Raw genomic sequence first — 21,431 nt, 5'->3', positions numbered from 1 at the left:
CAGACGTCAAAAACATCATTTCCATCTCCAGTCCTACTGAAAATATAGGCTATCGAAAACAGAGTCCAGGTTGCCCATAACCTTTTAATGAGCAAGAGAATGCTCAAGACTAATAATCTCTAAATGCAATAACCTAATTAAATGTATGACTAGAAATGCATGATTAAAAATAGTTGAAGACAACTTAAAAATAAAAACCAAATTTATTTGGTCATTTAGTAAAGTTAGTTAAATAAAATTAAAAACATTTGAAACAACGCGAACTAGAGCTGAGCTATATCAATCCATTATATATCTATTAAAAAGAACCCGCATCGTTGCATAAAAGCAAACGAACGCTCAAGTCAACTTGCCAGAGAGAAAACACCGAAGAAGTCTCCTTTCTACTCGAAACATTTCCTTTTATCGTAAGTGAACTCATTTGCATGCGGACGCCAAATCACCTGATACACGCCAGCATAGCACCTGGCCAATGAGCATCAGGCACGTGCCGATCTGTTACGATGCATCACCGATTACGTGAAGGTCGTGATGTCATAGATCGGCGACTGCACGTGCGAGATACGTCATCAGGCGTCCGCATTAGAAGAAAGAAAAACATCGTTGAAAATTTCTCAATGATTAGGCAAGTGACTGATATTATGGTGGGATAAGTGGTGAGATGAATTCGTTAATTATTATATAAGGGGCGCTAGGCCAACAAATATCTGGAAGCCACTTGCATTCTTTTCTAAAAAGCTGACAGCCAAGCAATCTGAATGGCCGGCTTACTATCGTGAACTTCTCGCCGTTTACAACGCAGTTCAACATTTCCGACACATCCTAGAAGCTCAACACTGCACTATCTACACCGATCACGAGCCGTTAACCTTCGCGTTCCAGCAGAAGCGAGAAAAGCTCCCCCCTGTCCAGCTTAACCAGTTGTCGTTCATTGGGCAATTTACAACTGATATCCAGCACATCAGCGGTGCAGACAACGTGGTGGCCGAGGCACTCTCCCGGATAGCAGCATTATCGCCTACCCCGGTCAAACTCGAGGACCTCGCCAGGGCACAGGAATCGGATCTCGAGCTGCAGACGCTGATGAATCAAGATTCTGCACTGCAGTTTCGGACAACGGAGTTACCAGGGTTCGATGCCAAACTAATCTGCGACGTTTCCACCGGAAAGCCACGCCCCTTTGTACCTGCTCAACTACGCCGCCAGGTTTTTCATTAATTGCATGGTCTCAGCCACCCTGGAGCTAGGGCTACGGCCTGACTGGTTTCCGCCCGTTTTGTCTGGCCTCGAGTGCAGAGCGACTGTCGATCTTGGACCCGGGCCTGCCTAAGCTGCCAACGATCAAAAATCACTTGCCATACGATGTCCCCCGTGGAACAGTTCGCTCCATTTCCCATCAGATTCAGACACGTGCATACCGACATCGGACCCCTCCCCATAGCGAAGTCCTTCCGCTATTGCCTCACCGCGACTGATCGTTTCACACGTTGGACGGAAGTCTGGCCCCTAGAAGGCATCACCGCAGAGGAGGTAGCTAACGCTTTCTTCAATGGTTGGATTTCCCGCTTCGGATGTCCCGAAATTGTCACCTCCGATCAGGGTCGTCAATTCGAATCGCAGATCTTCAAACGCTTAGGCGTATACACAGGGTTCAAACGCTCGAGAAGCACTAGTTACCACCCTTGTGCCAATAGCATGATTGAGCGGTTCCATCGGCAGCTGAAAGCATCCTTAATGTGCCACTCCAACTCTTCCTGGCTGGAAGCCCTCCCGGTAGTGCTCCTCGGCATACGAAGTGCGGTCAAAGCAGATCTGGAAGCCTCCCCTGCGGAATTGGTGTATGGAGAGCCTCTTCGTTTACCAGGGGAATTGATAGCACAGACTGCAATTGAGGAGCACCCGACGGACCCTTCCTCGCTCGTGGACCGACTCCGGAGTCACATGGCCAGGCTGCGGCCGACTCCTGCAACTCGGCACTCCAGGCACACACCTTTCGTCTCCAAGGATCTGGAGAAGTGCTCCCACTTGATGCTGCGGGATGACACCATTCGAGGAGCCCTTCAGCCTCCCTGTTCCGGGCCCCACCGAGTCGTCCTGCGACAAGGTAAAACCATTGTCATTAAAGTCGGCACAAAGGATACAAGGGTGAGTTTGGATAGGGTGAAACCCACCTACTCCTTGGACGACGACAGCAAATGTTTACCTGCTGAGCCGAAACCGCAGAACACCGCTCCAGAAGCTGCCGGAGGTGTAACCACCCGTTCTGGACGTCGTCTCCGTTTCCGGGACATCTTCCAAGCGTAAGCAATGAACTACCAACGGGGGTGGTGTGGGGCCACCAGCTCCCGCTAGGAGGCGCACTCCTTTCCTCAAAACCGAACTGGATCCCTAACGGCAGTAGGTACGAGGACGCGGACGAGCAACTACCACCAACGCCAGCTCCTCGCCATTTTTCTTCCACAACTACAACTTGTAAATATATTGTAAATATCTATGTAAATAGTCCGTTAATAAATAGTGTAACTCGTGCCTATAGAGTAATGAAATTTATACAATAAAATGTTAATTACATAAAACTGTGTTAAAGTTAACTACCTTGTAGTTTTATAGCTAGCAAAACCTTTCTTTACTATCTCCGATATTACATCAATTCCATTACAAGAACATCTGTGAACTTCATATTCTGGAATAGCAGGATTATAAGAAGCACTCAAAGACATCCGCTGATTGACCAAATGATGAAGGTATGTGACCTAGTTGAAAAAATTTATTCATTAATTAAAATAAGGTTTTTTCACAAATAAACTACCTTGAAATTATCAATTCTTAAAACTCGCCACAGCAAAGTAAATTTTTTAGTGTAGTGTAGATTAGAAAAACACTCATTGTCCAAAGGATAAAATACAACATGCATATTGGCAAAATAATAATAATAATACTTGCACAATGCGATAGCATTTTAAATGTTTTTTCAAGAACAAACTTCTTTTAAAACTAAAGCACATAGTGCATTCTCCCCCTCTTTTTTTTCACTCTGACAACTCTGCACATTAAAAAACCATCATTCATCAACACTATTTTCTCAGTCTTTAGAGATTTGCTCTAACTTGAAAGCATTTCTGTACCATTTGCCCATTCAACAAAAAAAGTTTGTTCCTTATCTCTAAAAAAAAAAGCCTACTGATAGTGCTCATACACCTTAAATTCCTCTCTCGAGCCTGTTTTCAGTCGATCCGGCGACATTCTAGACCTTGGTTTTTTTTTGTTAGAGTATTATGAGTAAACATTGTTTTCTAGGAAAAAATCAGGCTCAACTTCTGAATCAAAAGGATTTTGAAGACGTTTTAGAACTTTTTAGAATTGCTGAAAGAGCCGCCAATCTCAATATTTGCTTTTTGTTCTTGAAAAATATAATGTCCACAAAAGTTAGTATAAATTGACAGATAAAACTCGGTATGAACGTTTTATAATTTTTTTTAGCAAGGAAAACATTGTTTTGAACAGGGGCGCAGCAAAGAGAGATCAGCCCCAGACCCACCACCATCACCACCCAGTGAAGTCAATCCTGCTGTTTGCCAAACTTGGAAAGTGGATCGGCAGTTAATTTAGGTTGCCGATCGTTGCTCTAAATGGAAATACATTCAGTGCAAAGAATACAGCTCTGATTTTTAGCAGTCTTTAGGGGCTGTTTGTAACTGATGGAAAAATTTTTTAAATTATTTTTGCCTTCTCCTCTTTGCCATAAAGTTTCACACTTCACTTTAACCCCTCCCCCCCCCACCTCTTTTGCACATGTCAAACTATTTACAAATTCTTATTAAAAAAAATAGTGATGACAGTTCTTGTTACACCTCTCTCCTCCTTGTCATAAACTCTCAATTTTCCCCTTAAAGCATAACATAATTTATAGACAGCCCCTTATATGTTTTTCTTTTAAAAAAAAAAAAGAAGGAAAGAAGCAATCAAAAAACGACAACGTCAGGTAAAATGATTTTCTAAACCATATGTGTAGAATGTCTGTTCCAGTAAATCAGCACATGAAATTTTCAAAGTAATGATTTTCCCAGCTTTTTGGGCAAATGCTAGATACATTTATTATTTGTTAAATGTCATCCATGAATCCTTGGATTTGGAGTAAAGAAACAAAACTAACTCAGGGTTTCCGCCACAGTCGCATTTTTCCTCAAATGCGAAGATATTATCTAAAATACGAAAATGGAGCAAGTCATTTTCGTTTTTTTGCTTCAGTAAAAAACTAAATACAGAAATGATACACGATCCAGAGAGGAAGCTAGCATGGTGATATTCCAAGAAATATGTTTGCTAAGGTGTTAAAATTACTAATAAGTTCAACAACTATTAGTCTTAATGAGCATTATGTCCCCTCTGTCCTGCATATATTGAGGGGAGTAGACCAGTTCACTCTTAAAAATAAAACTTGTGTTTTCTCAATACAGAGAGTAAAATTCTAATTTTTTTTATTTCAAATAAAAATAGCTACTGCATATTTATTTCTTTAAAAATGTCATGGCTGAAGTTTGAATTTAGTTTCAAACTGTAGCTGAAACCCATTGAGGCAGTTGAAGAGATATGTGAACGTTAACCTTCAGCATTTTAGTATTTTGCTAAAGCTTTTTTTTTTTTTTTTTTTTGACATTTTAGCTTTTCTGCTAAAGAATTTTTGAACTCTGCTTAAATCCTAAACTAATTCCTTTTCCTTCCCTTAATGACTTATACATTTTACATTTCAGATTGGTCGTTTTTGATAGAACATTCAAAACTGAGAGATTGTTGACATAGTACCATTTTAAAATTGCATTCTTTTAAAAATAGTAGAAAAATTTGGAAAGACCATTTAGAAGAAAATGAAAATAAAGTTGGAAAATCATATATGTATAACTTTAGTGTACTTGTATAAATCCTTTCTGCAATTCTTCTACAGCTCTTTAAAAGATAGTGATTTTATTGTAACAAGTTAGTTCTTAAAATTAAGATTTTTGTTCATTGCTGCAATTCAGAAAGTATAATTTGGGAACATTCCCACAAGCAAATTTACTGTCTCCTGCACTTTCCAGGAAGTCAAACTTTCAGTGTAGTGCTTTTACTATTTTTAGTCTATTTCAATATGACACATATATTTCAATTACTTCAGCTTTTTTGAAATAATTGAACTGTTTAAAAAAAGTTTTTACAAAGACTGTTAAGGAAATAAAGAGTCAAAAGAAATTACTGTTACGTTAATACTAGATAGAACATTGTTTGCAACACTGTGTTTCTGTGCATTTGATCATCCTTCTTTTTCAATAGTGAATAATTTTTGGCCGGCCACAGTTTTGCATAATATGTGTATACAAGTTCAAAATAATCAACAGCAATACTTACATTTGATGGCCCTTTAGGTAGTTCACACACCAGATTGGTTAAAGTACACCTGACAGCCAAAGGTGGAATCTTTTGGGCAGCCTCAGGCAACATGACTATGTTGTTATAACTAACTTCCTCCTGATTTCCAAAATCAATATAAAATACTCTGCACTGGAAAAGTAAAGAAATTTCAGGGCAATAAATATTTATATATAATAGAGTCAATAATTTATTAGGAAAGTCAAATCTCCATGAACAGTAGTAATCTAAGAGAAGAACTTTTCCTACACTTAAAATAATATTCCATTTTTACACTGGTTGACATGTCACATTTACAAGTTTCTTAAATCAGTTTTCACTTATCTACAAGGGAGGACCCAAAAAAAAAAAAAAAAAAAAAAAGGATTTTTGCTCTAAAGTATTTATTTATCAATTTATTGACAAAATTTCTTTAGTCTCCCTCAAAGTATTCGTCATTAGAAGCAATACACTTGTCAATTCTTTTTTTCCACAGTTCAAAGCTCCTCTGGAGCTCTTCAACTTTGATCACATTCAGTGCCCCCTGCAAAGTAGTTTGACAGACTCTTCAACATCAAAACGCTTCACTTTCAAAAAAATTTCATCCTCGGGAACAGAAAAAGATCACAGAGGGCTAGGTCTGGCAAATACGGGGGTCGAGGATCGACTGGCCAACCCTGAGTGGCCAAGTAGCGTTTAATAATGAAGGCTGAGTGTGCGGGAGCGTTATCATGTTGAAAAAACCATTCCCCTGATTGCCTGCACGAATTCCAACTCACTGTTTCACCTGAAATTTCATCAGTTGTAAAACGACTATTCTTATTGATTTTTTCAACATTTTCATTATTTCGAGACGTTGAAGGGCGCCCAGAACTAACATGATCTTTAGAACTCTTCTCACCACATTTAAATCGCCCAAACTACTGAAAATTTGTGTATGGCTCATAGCATCATTCCTGAAAGCTTGTTGAAGCATTAGGTTAAAGCTATTCCGTTGCCGACTTTTCAAGCAAGTAGCAAAATTTCAAGCGAACTCTTTGTTCTTTTCAATCTGCTATAAAGAGTTCACAGGCATAAAGCAATAACACTTGAGAAAACCAACACTATGATCAAACGTTATCAACTACATTGATGCCACCTGCACAGCTGCTTTATGAAGGTCTCTACTTGAGCCATCTAGCTGGAGAACACTCCAATAAATCTTGGATCGGCACTGTGCCATTAGTCCGGTTTCTTTTGGGTCCCTCTTATTTTCCCAGGCATTGTTTTTTTTTTAATTAATTTACAATAATTTTCTAGGAGTTATCTTTATAAGGCAAATTTATTTCAAAGAACATATTTTAAGAAAAACTCGTCTATTTTGCTGCATTTTTATTAGAACATATTTTGCTTTCCAGGTTTTTTTTTAAAAAAGACCTCTTTATATGGCACAGAAGAGTGAAGAGACAAAACATCTTTTTGTTCTTACTGCTACCACATCAATAGCCTTTTATTAACAGCTGTTCTGGTCAAGCCTGAATCTATAAATTCCGCCCCCCCCCCCTTCCCACAACAAAATTGGTTGAGCCCTTCCCCACAGGCCAGTAGTGTATATTTTTAGTGTTAATAAGTCTCAGTGTGCTGGGGTTGTTTTTTTTTTTTTTCATTTGTAGGGCCATTGGACCCTTATAGGACCTGGAACCTTGAGGATTTTATAACTCAAGTTGTAGTTACTTTTTTAATTTTCATATTTACTTACACGAATATACTTCATGAATACTCTATTTCGTTTACTTGACTTATTTCCAAACTTCTCACTAATAAGATTAATTACTTCCTCTATATAGCTAAGAATTTATTATTACCTTTTTATACAAATGTTGTCAATTGGGAAAGCTTAAGAAAGTTTCCCCCTCTTAATCAAATAATAATTCATGGAATTAACAGAATTTGTTTAAATGAGGCAGACAGAATTCAATTTAAAAGATAAAAATTGAATTGCAAATATGCAAAAACCAAAATTTTTCCACCGTAAATAATTTGCATTTAAAAAAGTAGCCGTTATGTGTTTGAATTATGGGAAAAATACAAAAAATAAAGTTATTAACTTTAAATTGTACAATATGTTAACCTGATTACAGCTTCAAGAGTGTGGACACAAGGTGAAATGAAAATTTGAGTGCTAATACATAACAAGTATTGAACATAGACATAAAAACAAGATACTCTGGAATTTATGCTGAAAAAATTAATACAGTCAGCGCTGTTAAAAGTGCAGATTTGGATTCCCAGCACCACATTACTGACAAGACACTGCACGAAATTGATATACATAAGAGAAGCTCTTTTTAATATAATGAAAATATTGAGAATACATGAAAATTTAATGCTGCAAGAAATTGACATACATAAGAGAAACACCTTTTGACTTTATAAAAATATTTTGAGAACAAATGAAAATTTAACAATTAAGAGCTTAAATATGGTACTTTTAAAAAGTTGCTACAAATAATATTATGTCTAAACCCAAGCTTTAAAAAATGAACAAACCAAAATACAAGCAAATAAAGCACAATTGGCTTATTTTAAATCAATTTATTCACAGGGAGCACAAAAAGGATTAAAACTTCAAACTGGGGATGTAATTTTCAGTGAAGCACATATTCAATGTTGTAATCCTTAAAAAGATAAAAAAAATTAATAAAATTTAAAATTAAAAAAAACCTAGAATTTAGATTTTAAAATAACTCTTAATTTTCAAAAATCAACATTTTTTGAATGAAATGCTAGTTGAAATTTAATTTCCAGCAAAGCATGTGCTTAATTCATGCGAGTTTAATTTTCAATAAATTTTTAGTTTATTTCCGTTATTATTCTATTACTGGTGCATTAAAAGAGTAATGGGTAAAAGAAAGATATGGAGGCTTTAAACAAGTGTTAGATTTTCAATTAACTACATGTAAAACTGATTTTACCGCCGAAATTTATGGGAAGTTTACCGAGGTTACGAACACTTATTAAATGAAAGGATCAAAGTTAGTATCAAATCAAGAGCTTTAAAACAAAGTCAGACTTGCAAGTCATAAAATATTTTTCAACAAAAAAAAATTTTATTTTAATTTTTATAAAAAAGGCAACATTGAAAATTTAAAACATTAATAACATTAATTAAAAAGATATCCAATCGTAGAAAGTAAAATCAAACACATTACCATTCCAGGTTTAGACGGTATAGTGCTGTGAACAACAATACAACGATACCATGATTGGTCTTCTTCAAATAAAGCAGCATAAATCTATATAGAAATCAAGACATATTAAAATGCAATTTTCTGATTAAACAACAATTAAAATGTCAATTCAAACCAAAATCCAAACATTTAATTTACGAACCAGATTTGGTTGTGTCATTAAAGCAAGTTTTGACAAACGAAAACAGAAACTTTTTTTTTCTTCATTCATATGACTGTATTTGAGATTCCTACTAAAGAGCATTCTGTAACTAAAGTATTAATTTGAAATCAAAAGTTCCCTACAAAAACATCTTGTCTTAGTTAAAACTAATCTTAGTATAGCGAATATGAAAGCAACATACTCAGATGAATCACGAAACAATTATTAAAACTTATAAAATAAGAGAGCAAGAAAATTTTAAATTAAATGCTTGGTTAACAGTTGTATCAATCTTGAAATTTTTGGATATAAAAAATTAGAATTTAACATTTTTTTTCCAGAGAAGCAAAAATATTTTTTCAATAACTTCTATAAATACAGTATAATTTTGATTTAATATTTTCCTAAACTTAATTCATAAATTTTACTGGTACGGCTTTGACTGCATTGAATGTCAATGCTCCTCCATTTAAGGATAACTTTTTTCAGTCCCTTGACATTCGTTAAATCGAGTTTATACTGTATAACCCTGTTCCAACACATTTCCACATTGTAGACATATTCCATATAGTGGGTAAGATTCAACTTTTTTCTTGAGCAATCACGATCGCTTATTGCTTTCATTTGACTGTTTTGATGTGCTATCATTTTATTTTCCTGCCAGCACCCTCTGCAGCACCACCGTCAACCGGCTCCTCACGATGCTGCTCCTATAGTGAAAACCGTCTCCAGGTTGCGTCAATATCCTACACTTACACGTATACATACACGCACACAAACACATACATACACCTACACACAACTACTCACACACTCATGCCTGCACACAGACATAAATACATATGCCTACACACACACATCCCCCCCCCCCCCCCCACAAACACTCATACACACAACTACCCACACTCATACCTGCACGCAAACAGAAACACACATGTCTACACGCATACACATACAGTACCCTCTACACACAAACACAAATACCCCCCCCCCCTCCACCCACCCACACGCTTACATACACACACTCGTGATTGCGAAAAACATAATTTGAATTCAAAATGTCAAATTTCAAATTAATTTTTTTTTTTTTTTTTTTGGGCATTTCAATTACTTTTTACTTACGACTCGGCAAGTGGGAAATAACTTCCTTGCTTTTAATAATTTTTTCTTTCAAAAAATGTAAAAAATTCTTCTCCAGCAATCAATGATTGAGTTATTAAAATGTCATATTTCAATAACTACTGTACTGAAATTGGTTTTAATTGAGAAAATAACCTGCTAAACAACAACAAAAGTATCTAAACCCCCCTCCCTTTAAAATTTTACCTGTGGCCGCTCATGACCCATTCTAGTGTATACGGTCAAAAGCGGAGCACTTTGGGAGCTTCGCTCCCTCCTTGCCGCCAGCGGCTGTACAATACTTACTTGGGCAGTACATTAATTTTCAGCATAGCATGAGAGCTTAGCCCCTTCTTTACTGCCTGCAGTGGTACAATAATTAATGGGCAGAACATTAATTTTCAGTACTGTATGCCCATTTGACAAACTTTAGCTGGAGTAATTCCAAGGTATGTGCGCCTTTAATTTTCCTCAAACCGAATGAATGAGGCAATTCAAAAGTATTCAAAAACACGCCTCATTAGTTTTTTCACTTCTGTTTGAAACAGGTAGTGTGCAGCGATACGTCTTTAAAAAAGAGTGAAGGGAGAAGAGAAAAAGTCAAAAGGAAAAAGAAACACTAGTTAATTTCGGAGGAAGAACGAGAGAAAAAAATGGTTTTTCTTTAGTATTTCCGCGAAATTAAAGTCTTGTAATTATGCAATCTAGTCAAACACACAGCCTAAAAGCTTGATTAGCAGTTTTCTATTGTTTACCATAAGTAGTGATGACCATAGATAAGTAGTTTCAAACATATACAGGGCCATGCTTAGGGAGTGGCAAACTGTGCGGCCGCACAGGGCTGCTAAAATATTCTGTGTGACATAGTACCACTTAGTGTTTGTGATTGTATTCTTAAAAGATGTAAGAGAATTTTTAAAAAAAAACATAAAAAGGCAAATTTTCAATTTATTTTCATTTTTACTTTCAAGAGAAATTTCTAACTTTTAATTTTTAGTGAGAAAATTGTAAATTATCATGCAATAAATTCCTTTTGTGTTATGGATTTTTGTTATTCATTTTGCAACGTTTGATATATTTCAGTGCAGTTTCATTATTTTAAATCTAGGGTATGGCAGCATAAAATATTGTTTTTATTTTAGTGTATGCACATATTTTTTTCGTGTACCATTTGCTTCTATAATTGCTAGTAGTAAAAGTAAGTGAAACGGCAAAAAAAGGTCCAAAATTTGCAATCTTTTTTCGAACGCTGTTCTGAAGTTGGATTTCAATTCCCCCCCCCCCCCAACCCTGGCTGAAAACAATGTAGTTTGGATACAAGGCTTTATTTTATCAACTACACCTCTTTCGGATTCCAAAAATTCATTTTGCAACCATATTTTATGTCATATTTTACAATATTAATTTTGTAATCACTTATAAAAAAATCTCGAATTAACTTATACAAATAGCAAATTGTGTTAATTTAAATCCAACTTCCCTCCTCCCTTCGCTGAAAAAAAATGAATGAACTGCTCTCTTCCTTAATTTACCACTTTCGTATTCGAAAAATAGTTATAACAAAGTTCAGCCAATATTTTTTCCTGTGACATCTCTTCGTAGAAGAAATGTAAAGAAACAATTTTCTTACGAGCCAAATGATGAGCCAATTCAGAAAGAAATTATTGTATAAATTATTTCAACACTCTTCTTGGTCAAGATATTATGTCCACTGAGGAACGCTTTTAACAAATAAAAGACTTCAAATAGAAAGTTGGATTTCTTAGCAATATTCAACATTAAAAACTTTGGAAGAGTAATAACTTGGCATTGGAATTAGACGATGTGAATGGAACTAATTTATACACAGAATTTAAAGTTCTTGTAAATTTCATTCCAGAAGCTTTAATAATTTCAAGACTAGATACACTTAAATATATTTGTTTGAAAACAGTTACCAAGATGCTTTACCAAATGTTGTAATTGCTTTCATTCTCAAAGCTTAAATTAATTAAAATGTAGTTAAGATCAACTATGACTAATGCTCCTCTTAATGCTCTAGCACTAATATCGCTTGAAAATGATTTATATATTTCTTTCAAATTTTTTAAACTTAATTTATCGATTTGCTGCTCAAAAAGTTATTAGAAAAGCTAATCTTCAGTATATCGTAATTTGTCTCTAGATTTTTCTTTTTCCAAAATAAATGTTTGTTTTCGGAAATTTTGTTGCGTCTGTTTCTTTTCTTCCTTAAATACACATAATATAGCAATTTTATAATAAAATATCAAAATAATTATTGACTTTTATGTGCTGGGATTTGTGTGGGTTGTAGTGTATGATAATGAAATGTGTTATGTTTTAGGAGAGAATAAATAAATAACAAAAATGATTATTTATCGACTATTGAAACAAAGTTTGCACAGGGTCGCTAAAATTCTAAGCATGCCCCTGAACATATACATAGATACCACAATTTTTAATAATATTAGATACTCACACCTCGGAAAGTTGGCTTTTTTCCAAGTCTTCCATAGCTTGAGCATAAGTTATTAACTTTAGCAATTACACTTCTTAACTCATCAGTATGAGAAACAGGACAGCCATAAAATGTAATAGCATTTTCAACGCTAGTGCACAACACTTCAATCATTGTGGGTTGTTGACAAGCCTAATTTTAAAATAAGAAAACCAAAGTCAATTAATATTAATCTTAAACAAAAATAGATGCAACAGAACTGGAATTATTAAATGCTGGTTTAGCAGACCAGCACTGGTCCCCAGGAAAAGATCACTAGTGCTTCAAGATGTGTAACTGTTTGTGTAACATACATAGTCGCCTAGTGTTATTTCTGGGGTTAGATATCTTACTATAAGCAAAAATATTCCAAGGAGTCTAGAGCAGAATCTAATGCAATTACAGCGTACAGCGCCACCTGTTGGAACTTTTTAAAACTAATTTACAAGTTCCTGTATATGATTTTTATGGGTTTCACAATAAACATACTGTTTATTTTATTCCAATATCGTCCTTTGTTTTCGAGATATTTAATTTTGAAATCAGGGAGTCCTTTGCTGGACACCCTGTACTTAATAATAATCATATTATTATGGTTACAGGAAATTTTAAAACATGTATTATGGGCGAATGGATGATCCATGTGCACACTCAAGTGCAGCGATCTAGCAACATAATGTATTTTTTACAATAACTTTAATAATTTGATTCATTATAATATTCAAAGGAGTCCAGAAGAAAATTTAATGAGTGCAAAAAATTTTAAGGAATTACTCCAAAACTAAACACACGGTGTGTGCTACAACACTATACTTTATACACTTTGAGTGGATAAAATAATCTGTATTTCTTACAATAGAGCAGTAAAATTACTGTACTTTATCATGTATGTCAATTCAATTGTATTATTCCAAATATTTTCACATCTGATAAAAACTAGAATGCAATTCTTATATTTTTACCTCAACAACAACAAAAATGCACAGTATTTACAATGCATTGTTCAATTGTTTCACAAACTGGTTTTATGAGTGAAAAATAGCTTACAGGGTCAAGTGAGGAGAATTAGCAATTCATGATTGCTCAAAAAAAAAATAATGCACTTATTACTGAAATAAAGCTTTAAAGAAGTTGGTTTAAAACAGCACAGATTTTTTCTTTCAACTTCACAAAATAATCAAAATATTTTTAGGATGCAAAAGGAATGAAATCTCAAGCATGACATACAGTCATTGGCAAAATGCGTACTCAATTCTGGTATGCTGCCAAAACATTGGTGTCTTTTATACGAGATACAAATTACAAAAAATCAGTTCAAATATCAGAGATCTTTCAAAAATTTTGTGAAATTTTATTTTAATAACCAAGATTTATCAAAAAGTTTTTTGACCAAACAATATTAGTTAGAAAATTTATTTCTTCAATGTGCCTCCATTTTACTGATTTTATTGCCATTTTCAAGGTCAACCTAAGGCTTTTTTTAAAGTTGATGTTAAAGATTAAGATATTAAAAGGAATAAAAAATTTGGAGAAATAAAGAAATATACTGAAGCAGGAGAGTTTGCGATTTGTTTTAAACAAGGGTGCCTGCCACCAACATTGAAAGAGGATTAATTTTTTTAACTACATTGCTAATTTGTTAAGAAATAAAAAGATTTAAACTTCTATTTCATTGGAAGGTTTTTTATTTTAGGAGGGACTTCGTTATTGGGAGTTGCTCTGCATCATTTGAAGGGGTTGCGTCACTGCCCTTGAGGGAATAGTTATTGGGATATCCATCATTAATTATCAATCATCAATTGGAGGCACCAATCATTAAATACATTTCATAGATCACATTTTTCCAAAATCACTAAGATTTGAAAGAAAGGAAGAAAAAATTTAATGATTTTCGTAAGAGGTTGTTGAGTGTAACAGTTATGTAAAAATATTACCTGATGATAGACTTCTGGATTTGCATTTAAAAAAAAAGAAAACAAAAAAAATTATAATTAAAAAAAGATACTAGATTTTTTTTAATGCAGTTTTTGATTTCTTACATGAACACAGCAATAAACAAACTAAATTGAATCCTTGTAGGAAATATAAAAAACTTTAATTAAGCATTAACATAAAATTGTAGCAGCAATGTTCGAAAAGGTTATTTGAAATTCTTAGTATCAAATGTATACAGCAATGCATTGATTAGTTGATTCTCTCTGACTCAAATGTTTAAGTTGTATTTTTTAATGAGTCCCTTCCTTTTGCTAAAAATACTTACAATTAGCTGAAATAAACATTTTTTAAGTCAAAGTTTTAAAGGAGTTTCATTTTAAAGCTCTCACGGTCACTTTCAGCAAAAGAAATTTTCGTTCCGATAGGTGTTTCGTATTCTTACTAGCATAAGTTTTCTGAACCATGCCAATAGAAGGACTAATGTCTTTCTCCGTTCATGCGGAATAACTGCTTAAATTTAAAGACGGCAAAGAGGAAGAGCATGAGGTGGGGAACATCAAGCGTTCAAAAATTTACAATCAAAATCAACGTCAAAACTCAGCAATATAAAGATTTTTAAAAAATGTGGTTCTAGTTATTTGATATTTGGCCTTGGACAAGCTTATTTATGTTTGTGTTGAAAGAGAAGAAATTCTTAGATTGGCACAAGACTCGCGACCCAAACTTCTCTCCTCAACCCTATTTTAACAAATAAAATTTTTTAAGCCTCAGTGAATTGGAAGTTAACTTATCAGAGCTAGTTACAATATTTGAGCTTTCAGTTCGAATGTAAATGATTTTCACGCTTGACAATTAAAAACATCAGAGAGAAAGCTCAAAATTATGAGTTTCTATGAAAAAAAATACAATGACTGAGCATATTTGAATCACGCTTGTCTTAGACAGTTTTGATTCAATAAAGCAAGAGTAAGTAAATATTTTTTAAGCTTGGTATTCTACATACAGTTTGAGAAAATCTTATCTAATTTTTATTTAAACAAGATAATTTATCATTAATAGCATATTGTTGACTCAAAATATTCATTCCTTGGTTATTCAAAGAATTTTATCGTACAACAGTATAAAAACACAATTACAAAACTCAAATTTTAACCTGTCTTCCACCTTTTCTATGTCATAAAATTACCTTTAGTCCCAAGAATTTGCAACTAATTGCTCCAATATTAACACTCCAAAACCTAGAGCGCAAAAACTCTGTCGTCGACACCACGTCTGTCACCATCTCACTGATTTTTTTTAAACTTTTCCTGAGAAAACTTTCCCCTAAAAGTATGCAACACCGTGCCTCTCTTTTGACTATTTACAAAAAAACTCACTTTGCTAAAAGAAAGCAAAGAAAAAGAGACTGCACTGGTGCCCCAAGTGTTTGTGGGAAATGGTTAGTCACATATGCTTCATTCATTTAAGCTGCATGTTTGATTCAAATTTTCGGCAGTTTTTCAATGTTAATTAAAGCTAGATTTTGTTCTGTTTTTAAGGATTTGATTCATAAAAGGGATGTTTAAATTAAATGGTGCTCACTGTAATTGATTAAAGAAAAGGAAACAATTGAAGTTCACAAAAGAAATAGCTGCAAAATGTAGAATTCCCCTGATACACAATTTAAAGAACAAGAAAATATAGGTGAAGCTAAAGATAAAAGACAAAATGAAAAGTTTTATACGGTTGCAAAATTTTGAACATAAAAAGTTAAGAGAATGTTTATAGAATTTACGCTAGGCAATCCCCCCCCCCTTTTCTCTCTGATGTTTTTATTTGTCAAGACGTGAAAATCATTTACATTTGAACTGAAAGCTCAACTCCTCCCCAAATAATTAAAACAATCACATTCCTTAAACTAATTAAGAAAGATATTTGTATAAGTACTATTCTAATCTTGTGATTTAAATTTAAAAATGCAAAATAAGATAATAAAATACTTACAAAAGGCTCATTTGGTAAAAGAACCTGTGGACTATATGATGGACCTGCAAAAACGTGCAAGATTCATGAAACAAATATTTCATCACATATCATCGCCTCAGAGCTACAGTAGGATATCTTAGTGTTATTTTTGGGATTAGATGTCTTAGTGTTGCTCTGAGGCGACGATATAAGAAAATAATTGTCCAATTAAAGAAATATAAATATTTCACATCCAATTCTTAAACAATATGTAGTATTAACTAAAAACTAAATTTTTGGAAAATTTCGAAAATTTAAGTATACACATGTGCGTGCATATGCTATGAACATCATGTTACAATCACATACACAAAAAAAAGTTAAAAATCAAATGAAAACATCTGAAATTTTTTCACAGTATGTGCTAAAGCAGAGATTTTATGAGTAAAAATATTACACATTATATTCCACTTGTCAGGTAGAAGAAAAAGTGCAATACATCGGAAAATGTAACATAACTTAGGTCATAAAAAAATGACAACATAAAAAACCAACTAAAAATATATCCATTGTTTTTTGGTGAAATAAGAATCCAAACAATTATGACAAAGTGTAGCAAATTCAAATAAAATAAAAACATCCTTAATTTATTTATTGTTTAAAAATTGAAGAAAAAGTTTTCCAAGGAATAATATTCTTGGAAAATACTTAAGTGGTCTCAAATTCAAGTAAAGTTTTATTACCTTTATTTTTCTAGAGACACATGTAAAGTGAAAACGAGAGATAAAACAAGGGGTTCCCATCTCATTAAAATGTTCAATTAAATTCGAAGTCAAGACTAGGAATCAACTCAAGTAAAAAAAAAAAGTACAGAGTTTTAAAACATAATACAAGAAAAAACAATACTTAAGACATTTTTGCTTAGGCAATATTTCAACATTAAAACAAAAAAAAAAATAATAATAATAATAATAATAATAATAAGTGTTTGCTTTTGTATTTTTTCAACAAAACGTTTTTGCATGAAATACAAAAACAATTTACTATACCCCAATTTTACTCCATCTGGAACTAAATGAGAACCAGATGACTGGAAATGGGGTCAAATTTGAATCACAGCATAACAAATGTCAGAGTTCTAAATAAGAAGCTATCAAATTATACATCATTAATCAAGAACAAAAAAATTTCCTTTTACTTTATTAACTTATGAAAAAACTTGCAGAGAACAAACAGGGAGAGTATAATTTTGTACTTATAACATGAAGATGGACCTTGGCAATGCTTTCTTGTTTTGGGAGTAATGGCGGGAGAGGGGGGGGTGGGCTGTTGAGTCAGGCTAAGTTACTTTGGTAGTGGTGTTGTGAAATAAAAATGGCACCCATATCCAGGGTTGGCTTTCTGCTGGCAGAAACTAGTTTTTGCCATGCCAGTGGCAAAAACTGGTTATAACCGGTTAAAACCGGCAGAAACTGGAAAAAACTTAAAATTGTCTTAAAAAACTAAAGTAATTACTAAATGATATTTGTTTAGGTAAACTAAAAAATTAAACTTCATTTTATCATTGTAAAAAATAAAATGTTATGCTAGTGCCCTTGATTTAGTTCAGAAAGGGAACTTTTCAATTGCTGACGCTCCTAATATTTGGATTAATCTAACAAAGGACGAAAATCATATGGGTTCTTAGGATAGAGGAGTGACATACAGAATTAAACTGGCATTACTGTTTGTAATTTGGTCGCAAATGAGCTTCATCTAAACTGCTTGTGATTGAAATTATCATGTGCTTCATGAAGAAAGTGTCAAATTTTACTTCCCAATATTAATCTAGATTTTGTACTTAATATCGCAGCTTTGCAAAACAAATTGGCCCCACTTCTCAAAACTCATTTTTCCAGTAGAATTTTTATCACTATCCTAGTTCTAGATGATGAACCCAGGGGCGGCATTTTACCATTTCATTTGGGGGTCAAGTTTCTTAAATATGTATAACCCCAAAGCGAAACCAAACACACATTAGCTAACAAGAAGTTGTCATAAAATCGGTTTAGTATGAATAAAATTAGTGTTTAGAAACAATTAAAATTTTGATTCATTGACTAAAAAGTTATCATACAAAACATCTCGCTACTAAAGTTTTTATACCTTTTGGAAAAGTTATAATGCATGATTTTTGGAATTCGGGAGAGTAGGGAATCGTGTTACTAATCTATCATTGCCCAATGTCGTGCTGTTTTGCAAGTTCAGCTAAATGGAAAAAAAAAAAAAAAAAATTCCCCTTTGTGCTTTGAAAATATTTCTCTAACCTATTGAGACATAAAAAAAATCTTTCTCTACTAGATGAACTGATTGTAATAGTTAAAAAATAATTGAAGTAACACAAAGTTATGTATGAAAACACTGTTTATACCTTGCTCTTCAAAATCACCCAGGCTACTTCAAAAACTGTGAGGGGCTTAAACTTTTCATCATTGAATAATCTAGTCATGTCGGTGCTCTCAGCTTCAATGAGATATCATCTGCCTCCAGCTCTGTTATTCACTATTCCAGACTGATGAGTCCATAACAAGGACGAAACTGCAGTCTCTGGATGTGAAAACTATTCTGTCGGTATATTGCTTGTAATTTTTCTTGCCTCACGCTAAAAATTTTACTCACAGTTGAAACATTTTATTTTTCGTTTTCAAAATCCAATCCAAACAACCATAATCCCAGCCAACCATACAGAAAAATAATTATCATCAAAACTTGTGTTAATTTCATTCGAAACTGAATCTATTACTTCATACAAAATATTCAAAAATCAATGTTTGATTTCATATCATCATGAGGATTTTTGTTACTTTTTTTTTTTGCACCTCTTTAAAATTTGCTCGGAGGAAGAATATTTTTGAAAAATTTCACGATTGATTGAAATATACATCTATAAAAGATCTATTTTCAGTTTCAATTGTAGATTGAACTGTGGTAGTATGGTGCACAGATCAATTGTAGATTGAACTGTGGTTTGAATAGTCGAGTAGCGGATTGAAGATATAGATTTTAATAGAGTAAAGCATTTTTCAAGAACCATTTCCTGATGCAAACAAATTGGATAAAAATTCAAACGAAGTCATACATACTAAAGGGCATGAGCTTTTTCACCACTGAAAGAACCTTTTTGCAATAATTCTTCCAGTCGTCAAATTACTGCTTTGAAGATTATCTTGTGTCACTCCGTGATTGCATAATTATAGAGCCCCATAAAAGGTATTTGGTTGATATGTCTTTTTTTTATTCAATAATCACATGCATTTTTAAGAAGTTTCTATGAAAGCATTGTAATGTATTGAGCAGCTGAAACATGTTTCTAGCAGAAGAAAGCGATAAACACTCATTAAATAAATATACACTTAAAAAATGAGCGTGAAAGTGAATGTAAAATATCAAGGAATTTTCTTGTGAAAATCATGCAGCCACACCACTTTTCACGAGCCTTTCACATTGGACATGCCATTATTACACTGGGCACACAAGTATGAAGTATTTAGCCTATATGAGGCAATGTCTTCTTTAGTTAAAATTAACCATGGTTCTTTATCAGTTTTCTGTGTTCTGAAAAGACCGGAAAATACTTCATGAATTTCTAAGTAATCATCCAAATAACGAAAAACACTTTTTCAAGTCTGAGAATGTGTCGAGTTTCATCAAATAGTTGCTGAGAATTAGCGAGATTTTCTTTAATGAACATTGATTTCCGACTTACATAAACTGAATTCACCCATTTTCTATCATTCTGCTCAAAAGATTTGGGGGTGCTATCGCCCCCTCTTAACCCCCCTATTTGCCACCCCTGTGTTGACAGATCTGAGGACCAATAGTGATTTCTAACGCTGATTTATGTATAGTATTGTTTGAAAAGTTAGATTTTTAAACAACATTTCCGTATTTGAAAGTTCTACTTATGAGGAAAGGAAATTTTAAGAATCTACTCTTACTTATTTACTTATTCATCAATTAATTGTTAACCAAAGCACAGTTTAATTTACAATATTATCACAATTCAGAATCAAATGTTACATTGTTTAGACCCTGCAGTTGCTTCTTTTAAAAGGTGGTTCCAAAAATATAAATAGTTTCTCAATTTAGTATGCACGAATGAAAAACTTTAGAATATTCTTGCAACAGAAGAGCTAGCAAGCAATGCATCAAAGAACAAGCAATATGCATAAAACTTTCAAGTTGTATATTTTTTAAACCGGTTTATCCAGGGCCGGCAAATAGGGAGGTCAAGAGGGGGCGATAGCACCCCCAAATCTTTTGAGCAGAATGATAGAAAATGGGTGAATTCAGTTTATGTAAGTCGGAAATCAATGTTCATTAAAGAAAATCTCGCTAATTCTCAGCAACTATTTGATGAAACTCGACACATTCTCAGACTAGAAAAATTGTTTTTCATTATTTGGATGATTACTTAGAAATTCATGAAGTATTTTCCGGTCTTTTCAGAACACAGAAAACTGATAGAGAACCATGGTTAATTTTAACTAAAGAAGACATTGCCTCATATAGGCTAAATGTTTCATACTTGTTTGCCCAGTGTAACGATAGCATGTCCAATGTGAAAGGCTCGTGAAAAGTGGTGTGGCTGCATGATTTTCACAAGAAAATTCCTTGATATTTTACATTCACTTTCACGCTCATTTTTTAAGTGTATATTTATTTAATGAGTGTTCATCGCTTTCTTCTGCTAGAAACACGTTTCAGCTGCTCAATACATTACAATGCTTTCATAGAAACTTCTTAAAAATGCATGTGATTATTGAATAAAAAAATGACATATCAACCAAATACCTTTTATGGGGCTCTATAATTATGCAATTGCAGAGTGACACAAGATAATCTTCAAGAGTTAAAACGATAAAACCATTTTTAAATAGCTTCAAAGCAGTAATTTGACGACTGGAAGAATTATTGCAAAAAAGGTTCTTTCAGTGGTGAAAAAGCTCATGCCCTTTAGCATGTATGACTTCTTTTGAATTTTTATCCAATTTGTTTGCATCGGGAAAAGGTTCTTGAAAAATGCTTTACTCTATTAAAATCTATATCTTCAATCCGCTACTCGACTATTCAAACCACAGTTCAATCTACAATTGATCTGTGCACCATACTACCACAGTTCAATCTACAATTGAAACTGAAA

The 21,431-nt window shown here is 33.5% G+C and overlaps 1 protein-coding gene across 1 annotated transcript in view; it reads right to left on the bottom strand.

Moving 5' to 3' along the window:
- The window catches only part of LOC129216055 (serine/threonine-protein kinase 31-like), an 85,979-nt gene that overhangs the window by 54,865 nt on the left and 9,683 nt on the right, over positions 1-21,431 (bottom strand). Inside the window, exons 4-8 of the mRNA XM_054850198.1 lie at positions 16,289-16,332; positions 12,353-12,523; positions 8,574-8,657; positions 5,383-5,535; positions 2,596-2,753 (exon numbers count right to left, since the gene is read on the bottom strand). Of these exons, the coding sequence (XP_054706173.1) occupies positions 2,596-2,753; positions 5,383-5,535; positions 8,574-8,657; positions 12,353-12,523; positions 16,289-16,332 (610 nt within the window). The remainder of the gene's footprint in view (positions 1-2,595; positions 2,754-5,382; positions 5,536-8,573; positions 8,658-12,352; positions 12,524-16,288; positions 16,333-21,431) is intronic.

The sequence above is a fragment of the Uloborus diversus genome, chromosome 2 (assembly GCF_026930045.1).
Source record: "Uloborus diversus isolate 005 chromosome 2, Udiv.v.3.1, whole genome shotgun sequence".
Lineage (NCBI taxonomy): Eukaryota > Metazoa > Arthropoda > Arachnida > Araneae > Uloboridae > Uloborus > Uloborus diversus.
The sequence above is the reverse complement of the archived record's forward strand: the minus strand, read 5'-3'. Positions and strand labels throughout refer to the sequence as shown.